The sequence below is a fragment of the Lactuca serriola genome, chromosome 4 (assembly GCF_051521515.1).
Source record: "Lactuca serriola cultivar US96UC23 chromosome 4, Lser_US96UC23_V15, whole genome shotgun sequence".
Classification (NCBI taxonomy): domain Eukaryota; kingdom Viridiplantae; phylum Streptophyta; class Magnoliopsida; order Asterales; family Asteraceae; genus Lactuca; species Lactuca serriola.
The window spans coordinates 20,591,593-20,601,052 of NC_136411.1; the positions used below are offsets into that span (position 1 = coordinate 20,591,593).

At 36.2% G+C, this 9,460-nt stretch overlaps 1 protein-coding gene across 1 annotated transcript; it reads right to left on the reverse strand.

Moving 5' to 3' along the window:
- Positions 1 to 6,575: 6,575 nt before the first annotated feature.
- LOC145098103 (uncharacterized) lies at positions 6,576 to 8,414 on the reverse strand. The gene is made up of 6 exons (XM_079035778.1): positions 8,351 to 8,414; positions 7,503 to 8,198; positions 7,199 to 7,402; positions 7,055 to 7,108; positions 6,782 to 6,951; positions 6,576 to 6,662 (listed from the first exon to the last, which is right to left on the reverse strand). The coding sequence occupies exons 1-6, from the start codon at positions 8,412 to 8,414 to the stop codon at positions 6,576 to 6,578; spliced, it is 1,275 nt and encodes a 424-aa protein (XP_078891904.1).
- Positions 8,415 to 9,460: the final 1,046 nt, after the last annotated feature.

The window sequence follows — 9,460 nt, forward strand, 5'->3', positions numbered from 1 at the left end:
ACAATTATTGGACTTTTACCCGCATCAAAATCATTTTGTGGATCGTAGTCATAAGTGATGTTTGATAAAAGGTTGTATCTTTGTATTCTTGGACTAGATATATGTATTTGGGAATTGAGTTTAGGAATTGTTGTGCTTTGACATGGTTTAATATTGTTCTGTAAAAGGAAATTATAAGGGCCATCGTTGAGTATGACATGAACTACGTGATGGGTGTATGTATTCAAGATGGGATATGTTCCTCTTATTGGTTGAGAGTTAGACATCTAAGGCCTTACTAAAAGTTAAACACCACATGAGATTGATCATGATCCATATCTCATGTTCAACATCATGTCTGAGACAAATGAATAACTAATACCACATCTTTAGTAACAATTACAGCTTTGAGATTGTTGGATCCATATGCTCAAAAATCATTATTGATTGATATTACTAATAACATATGATCGTATATGGTCACACCTTAATAAAGTTAGTAATTACTTAATATTTATTAAGTATTTGATTATTAATAAATAAATTCAAGTCTTGTATTTAATTAGAGATTTTTTTATGAAAATAATAATAAAATAAAGAATAAACTAGCTATTATATCATATGGTATGATTAATAAGCTATGTACAGATGTTTTGGACACTTTGGCTAACCAAAACTTAAATAATTGGTTACATTTATTTGATTAAAGAAACTAGAAGACATTTTTGTCTTTTTTTTGTCCTCATGGACGAAAGTGTATAGGGGTGTAGGAGGTTATTTATGTAGCTTCCCTCACTTGTTCCCCACGTGTAGTTTCACTTTATAATGCTTTAGAGTATTATATTATCATGACCTTACTTTACATGGAGTATATAAGAGTGTCATATGAATGAGAAAAGAAGTTCTTTTGGTCATGTTTTCTCCTCCTAAAAGTCATGTCCTCTTTCTCTCTATATCATCTAGTTGTTGATGTTAAGTGCTTTCCTTTGTGTATTACTTTAGTGCTTATTTTTAAGCACTTAAAAGCTTAAAGAACAAAGCATACAAGGAATCCAACAATTCTTGGGACCTTACTCTTGATGGTGGATTCTTGTACAAAAGATTATCCTCTTTGATCTTTCTATCTTCATCAACACCTAAAACCAAGTGGGTTCAAAGGCTTCAAAATTTGTCATTCTAAAACACCATATGGTTAGTTTTAATATCATTCTAACCTCTATAAAAGGTTCCTTGATGGTTTTGTTTCGAAATAATCTCGAAAATAATGTTGTTATTTTTAAATCATTCGTTGGGGTTTTTAAGAGAAACTCTTTTATATTTTGTATCAAAAATCATCACTTCAAGCTTGACCCAAAGGCAAAATGGTCAAAGTCAACGGTCAAGAAAAGTCAATAGTCAACCAAGTCAACGCTCACCACAACGTGGAGACCTCTTGGCCACGTCGTGGGCATACAGGACAAAAAAAGTCGACATGTAGGACATTGCCACATCATGGCAATCCCTTGTCTACGTTGTAGATCCTGGCAGAATGACATACTCTTCATTAAGTGTTTAATCCTTACAGATTTAAACCCATAACTTCAAATTTGGTCCATTTCAATGATTTAATAAATAAAATTTCCAACTTTATCCATTAGGATTCCACCACAATGCAATATTTATAATTCTAAGTCCAACAAGTGCTTAAAGTGATCCAAACTTGTGCATAGACACAAGATGACTCCAATTATGGCTCTTTTCTCAATCATCAGAAACTTAGAGACCACAAGAGGACCATATCAAGCTCTAGAGTTCCTCAAACTCCAAGAGCATCCATGGAAGGGACCAAAACTACCCATAACGATCCCAAAATTGAATCTAGAAGATGAAATACCAAGGTATGAACGTTATGCCTCTAATAGCTCCGAAATCAGAAGAGAATGATGGATCTAAACCAGCTCCTTGCTTCCTTGCACTAATGTGAACTTCCTTTTTCCTTAAGCTCCACCAAAATCCAAATAATAAACTCTAAATCAAGAAATTAGACTCTCAAACATGCATGGAGGCTAGGGTTTTGTTTTAAAGGTTTGGAGCCTAAAGAGGACTCCCTAAACCTTGAGTTTAGGTTCTTAAATATGGAAGAAACCCTAAAAAATCATGTGCTTGGGCTGTAGAATATTCCACATCATGACATTCCTCTTATCACAGCGTGGTAGCCATCAGATGTGTGCTTTATACAATTGGCATACGTCATGGTGCTCCATTCACCACGTCATGACACAAGATTCTTTCGAAAAAACCTTGCCTTTGATCCCTTTAATTCCTCAACTGATCTATCCTAGAAAACGGGTGTTACAATTCATCCTCACTTAAATTATTTTTCGTCCTTGATGTTGGTCCTTATAAATTATCTCTTATATCCACTACAACCTTCATGCGATTCCTTCTGATCCCATATCAATTGCACTGGTCGGCACAACTCTCTTACCATGGTTAATATTCACCACCTCCATGCCTTCACAAACAAATGCAAATCTATTCTTGGACAAGACGTCTAACAATCAACATCTCAATTGCCGTAGCACTAGGTCGAAGCCTTCCCAAATGACTACTGCTTCTGAAACAAATGCTAATTTAATCTTTTAGAAAAAAACATACCCCCCGCCGAAGAAACGACAATTAACCACATCGCGAGAAATTAATTCCTTAACTATAATTTGAAGACTCTAAGGCCGGACCTGACAATCTGGCGAACAATTTCATCCTATAAACCAACCATGCTAACCAAAAAATCACAAGTTCGATCTGCTCATTACACGGTCGACCGTCGTCGTCGAAAACCTCACACAAAGACGCAAGAGCAAAACCTTGAACGAGAAAAATCAAACACATACTAAAATAAACTATATACCAATTTGGATCTACCAAATGATCCACCAACCACTAACGACTCTCAGGCTTACCCCCGATCTACCAACCACTAACAACTATCGGGATAACCCCTGATCCACTAACCACTAATGACCTTGGGCTTACCCCCAATCCATCAACCATTACTACCAAGGTCACTTAGCTAAACATATGCATATACCAAACCTATGAAACTTAACCATCCTAATTCGGAATTTGGGTTGTGATTCGGACCCCAAGTCCTAATCAAATAAGAACAGACAAGAAGATCCTCATCGCAACCCTCGATCTGAGCTCTTAACAATCTAGAACCCTTTAAGCATGATGATGACCTATAAAACATCAACACAAACTACAGTTAAGACAATATGAAAAGAATTTAGTCAACTGACAACAACCCTGATGTGGAACCCTATAGATTAAGCAGTTGCATAAAAGTTTTAACTTGAGAAATCCTGGCTAAAGACTACATCCTGGTATGAGATTCTCCCACTACGAAATCTCCACTCTCCCCCACATGGAATATACAAATTATTTTAACGCAACCAAGATGAAACTAAAGCTCCAATCATACTAACTAAAGAGCTACCCATTCCTTCCCCAAAGAAACATCCATAAGTGGAGTAAGATGCTCCTTCAAACCATTCAACTCAATCCCAAAAGTTTCATCAAACAAGAATAGGTAGAGAGGTTAATTTGAAAGTTTTGAATCTATGTCACCCCATCACTATAGTCTATGTAGCACCTTGTACTATCTCGAATGATAATTCGTACACAAGACAATAACCAAACCAAAGGAAATATTTTAAAAACAAAATTCAACACATAAATGCAAAATTAGATACTTGGAAACATGCCTACGGTTAACATAGTCGCCACACCTTGACCCTGTGAAACAAGCTGGAATCCTTTTTCTTCAGTCCTAGGCACCTCAACCTTCCTTTGGCACCCATTTGACATCTGCCAAGCTAAAGGTGTAGGATTCTATACTTCTCCAAAAATGAGAAGGAGACAATGGGATCTGATGTGGCCCTCCTGGTCGCAATGAAAACAAACCTGCACACTCTACCTATAATCCCTTCCGAAATGCCCTTCCTTTCCCTATTTGTGACATGCAGAAAATCAAAACACACCATTGCGAAATTTCCCAAACTTACCACAGCTGAAACTTGTCTACTCTTCTGCTCCTGATCTCGAGTCAGTGGACTTGAACCATTTAGTTGTGCATTGCAACTGCAATGAAACTGGCCTTTGCTCCTTCATTTGGGTCTCTATCTCAATCTCTCTCCTCCTATCATTTGATTGTAACTCATCCAAGGCCTGGTACTAGTTGTTCTCCACGAACTCTGTAATACCGGTGTTGAGCATACTCAGGTAATGGGTTATTTGCACCTGCTCCAAGGCTGCATAATCATGGTAAAATAGGGCCCTCTCATGAAACATCTTGGTGATTTTCGTCACCGACCTTGTCGTCTTCTTGAGCAAAAAATACCCATGTGTCACTCACTCACTCACTCACTCACACACATACTCTCTCTCTTTCTCTCTCTCCACAGGTGGGACATACTCCACCTGAAACATCTCCAAAAACTGCTCCCAAGTCACTATGACTCATTCTGCATGCAAAAAGGTCTGGGTTGCAAACTTCCACTACACCTGCACTCCCTAGTGAAAAAGTTTTAGCATAAACTTCACTTTCTGATTATCGAGGCACAAACATGTGGAGAAACATCCATCCACGTTAGATATCCATCTTAAAGCAATAATCGGAACCTTATCCCCGCTGAACTCTGGAGGCTTCGTGTTACTGAAATCCCGGTACTGCATTTTTTAGTACCCGTTTTACGCTCAATAAATGATTTACAAAGCCCATTTTACCCCCAATTGTTAAAATTTTACATGGTTTTTAAGATTCAAAAGACAAATTTATGTTAAATTTTACAATAAACTTTAAATCTTCTGGTTGATGTTTGTTTGTCCCATTCAGTTGGGATTGACTTGCTTTGGTGGGTTTCTCATTGCCTATTCGATAGATTAGTAGGAGTTGGGCTTCCTTTTATGAAGTTCAACATTCTTAAATGAATTGACGACTTCATAACTCGTTTTTTCAAGTTCGCCTAAGTTTCTTAGGCCTCCTCCGCATTTTCGAAGGGTATTGGTGGGAGTTGGTTTTCATCTCATACAATTCAAATATAGCTTTTTACAAGTGTCTTGAAATAAATTGACGGCTTGCATCTCCACTTTTCATCACAGGTGCAACCCGAGTTCCTCGGGTTTCCCCTCCGCTTATTTGACGAGTTGGTGAGAGTTGGTTTTCTTTTTATGAAAATCAAAATATAAAATATTGTTCTTTGCAATTGAATTGACGGTTTTATTTCACTTGTTATTGCAAGTGCAACATGTGATTCATAGGTTCCTCATTGCCTATTTCATATGTTTTGCTAGGAGTTGGCCTTCTTTTCATGAAGTCCAAATTATTTTTGTAATGAATTGACGAAATTTATTTCACTTATTAAAGCAAGTGCGACCTGTTTTGGTGGGTCCTCCATCTCCTATTTGATGGGATGATGGGAGTTGGGCTTCTTTTTATAAAGTCCAAAGTTTTTATGGAATTGGCGGTGTGATGGTCTTTATTTTATGAAGTCCAATTTACTTTTATAAGGAATTGACGATTATTGTTTAGACGTGACGTTGAGTTAAATTATTTAGCAACCATTCCACCCTCCTTCACCTTACCTGAACCACCACATAATGTTTGTTTCGTCATCATCGTCACACCACCATTAGTGTTCCCTGTCTCGATCTATAGCAAAACAAGCGCAAGAGATAGAGGTGGTACCTGACTTTGAAGTCGAGAGAAAAATGAATGATTACAATCAATCTTTCAAGAAAAAGAGGAGTTGGTGTTCGATTGATTTTGAGAGAAATTTTTAAGGGGATGTGATTGAGAATATAAAGGAGAGACGCCTCAATCTTCTTCTCCATTTTATAGCCTTGGTCTCGATTTAGCAGTGAGAAGAGAGGTTTGGTGGTCGGTTGGAGGATTACTTCTTCCTATCAATCGGTTAAAGAAGAGTAGGTGTGATTTGGAGTGCTGTCAATCACATTATGAGAACTGAAGGGATATGACGCAAATAAGAGATGTCAATGTTGAGTTTCTTGATGGATACACACGCACTCAGAAAGTTATCCAAGAAGGTTGTTGCCCAATTTTTCTATGAGTTGGGCTATATTTTCTTTTTGGCAATGTTTTAAAACCTAGGTTTTTAGTTGAACCGGTGTGATAACCAGTTCACGGGTCAACCGGTTGAGCCGCTGGGTCAACCCGATTTACGGTCTTTTTCTATTTTCATATATTTTTACTTTTTTGCATACTACATAGACATATAAAACCAATAATTTGATGTCCATAAAGTTTAAACATTGAAAAACATATCAAAACATGCTATAGATCAATCTAAACACAACAAACCACCACATAAAGTATAAATAACAAAAGAAAACACAATTGTAGACGAATCCAAACGCGCCATGACCAAACCAAATCATGGATCTTGAGAAATTAGAGTATTATAAGCATCGATACCACGGTCACTTAGTAATTGAAATTCACTATCAACTTCATGATCAACATGGTTACCTTGTGATTCAGAAGCCGGTTCATGCTCTTGCTCATCAAGCATATTTTCCAAATCATCATAATTAAGTTATCCTTCCCACTCTTCTTCAACCACCCAAAATCCTATCTTATCAATATTTTCATAGTCAATAGGATCGTAAGACCTCATATCAACCTTCAATATATAAAAACAATCACAAAAATCTCAAATATAACTTGGTCATTTTATAGCATAGTATATCTTAACAAGATACCATACCTATGTTGTAAACGCAAGTTGTAATGAACAAATACAAGATCATTTAGCCTTTGATGTTCCAACCTATTCCTCCGTTTCGTGTGAATCCTTTCAAATACACTCCAATTACATTCGCAGCCGGAAGAAGATGTGGTTTGACTTAATATTCTAATAGCAAACTTTTGCAAAACCGGAATATCTTCGCCAAATAACTTCCACCACTCATCTACAAAAGATATAGTTAGCAAAAAAATATATTAGAAAATAGAATATTTTATATATAATAATAACACATTAAATTTAAATCATATCTGGACGAGTAAGATTACGTGAAGCAACGACACTAGATCTACCAAAGGTACCTTCAGCATCACGAAACCTGCCTAAATTCAATGTAATATTTAAAACGTCATCACCTTTAAAAGTCTTCTCAACCATTTCAAGAACGCCTTAAAACACCTCATTCTTCTTACAAAGATTTGCATGATCATATTGAAAAACGGGATTCAACCAATACGCCGCACAATAAATACTTTTTCTTAACATCCTATCACAACGACTATCAATTATGTTAGTATAAGGCCTGTATAATTCCTTCTTCTTCTTAAACAATTCCTTAATCCCTCTCCTTGCCTGACGCATTCCCTCGTAAACATAACTAATTTTAGGTTTTTCATCTAAAACACACAACTGCAAAAGCTTTAACAAAAGGAGTCATTACTTTCACTGTAATCAAACAATTCTTCCAAAAGATTTCATTCAAGACAATATGTTTACATTCAATTGCATTTCCCACATTCAACATCTTCTTAAACTCATTAGATATGACAGTTGCTTGTAAATCTGCTTTATGGGCATACAAACTTTGCAATGCAATGAACACAATACCAAACCGAGTAGCACCTGGACGAATGATTTCTTTCCAACTAGGTCTTTTTCTTAACCAATTCAAGGGCCACTTATGATTATAAACAAAAACAGTAACCCTCGATGAAAGATTGACCAAACTTTTCACATTATCCATTTCTGAAAGATCCTTTAATACAAGATTAAGACAATGCGTTGCACATGGAGACCAAGTAATAGAAGAATATCTTTCACATAACTTAGTACCAGCAAGCTTGTAATTAGCAGCATTATCAGTTACCATTTGAACCACATTTTTTTCTCTTACCATTTCAATAATCTCAGCTAACAAATGACACAAATTTGTAGCATTTCTCTCTATATCAGATGCATCAACATATTTAAGAAACAATATCCCTTTCGGATAATTAACCAAGAAATTAATCAAATGTCGTTGCGAAATATCCCTCCACCCATCACTCATAATTGTGCAACCAATATCAACCCGTTGACTTCTAAATGAGTCAACTAACAATGAAGCTGACTTTTTTGCATCTATCAGTAAATTATCCCTCATAGCATGATAAGTAGGTGCTTTGTACCCATAACCAATATTGGCTACTTTATCTACCATAAGTTGAAAAAAAAAGGAGAGTTGCAAGCATTCATAGGTATACATGCATCATAAAACCACATAGCAATAGCTAAATCCACATCATGTATTTTTGCATTACTTTACATTGCAGATTTGATAGTGGGCTGGGAAGGATCATTTATACCTTTCGTAAAATATGGATGCAAGTTTGAAGTAGATTTTCTTTTTCCCTTTTTCACAGTTGACATTTATGCTTCCTCCGTCTCTTCGTCATCGTCCATGATAGTAACACTAGTGGTATGTTTTTCTTTTTGGGCAGTCTCTTTCAATTTCCTTTGCATAGTAAACCACACTTCTGGACTAACTTTTGGGCATGATACTACCTCACCTTTAATACCAACAAGATGTTTCTTAACACTGTTTATTCCACCACCACCTATAACTTTTTACAAAAATTACATATCCATGCCTTTCCCTTTTCTCATCAACGACTTGAGTTACATGTTCCCATACTATATCCGTCTTTGTTCGTACATTTGATTGAATCGAAGAATGGAATTGAAATTGAGATTGTGCTTGTAATGGTTCTTCTTCCCTTGATTCCAGATTTAACTGCATTGAAAAGTAATGTTATAATCAATAAACATATGTCAACTGGATCCTAATTACAAATATAAACAATCAAAACCTTGAAATAGTGATCAATTAACAATAAATAATCGGTAAACTAACCAAACCTATCACCTGTTTCAAAAGAACATGTTTCATAAGAAAAGCTAACTAGAGGTGATAGTAGAAAAGAAACTGATTTCACAGTCAAAACCTTGAAACATTGATTTCAAACCATGATGAAACCGATTTCACAGTCGATTGGATAAGAAAAGAAAACATATTTCAAAAAATGAAATCAGAAAAGAAAAAAGATGAAACAGGAAGAACCGATTGTCGATAGGATAAGTCTAGAAGAAAACATATTAACTGATCGGAGAATAGGAGAAGAAAAACTCACCTTCAATAGGAGAAGTCCCAGTCGCTGCTGATGTCACTGTATTGCAGTCGCTGATGTCGCTGCTTTCTTCACATCGTTGCTTTCTTTTCCTAGAGAAGAACTGAAGTTGTTTTTGGCATTCTCTACTCGACTGTATCTAACTTAACTATCCAAGACCTATTAAAATGGGCCAATTCGGTGTTAACCGGTTCGAAATACACGGTTCGACCGCGATTTAGGGTAAACCCGGACGGTTCGATCCAGTCCGTATTTTTACAAAACCCGTTCTATATTGACCCGCCTTCT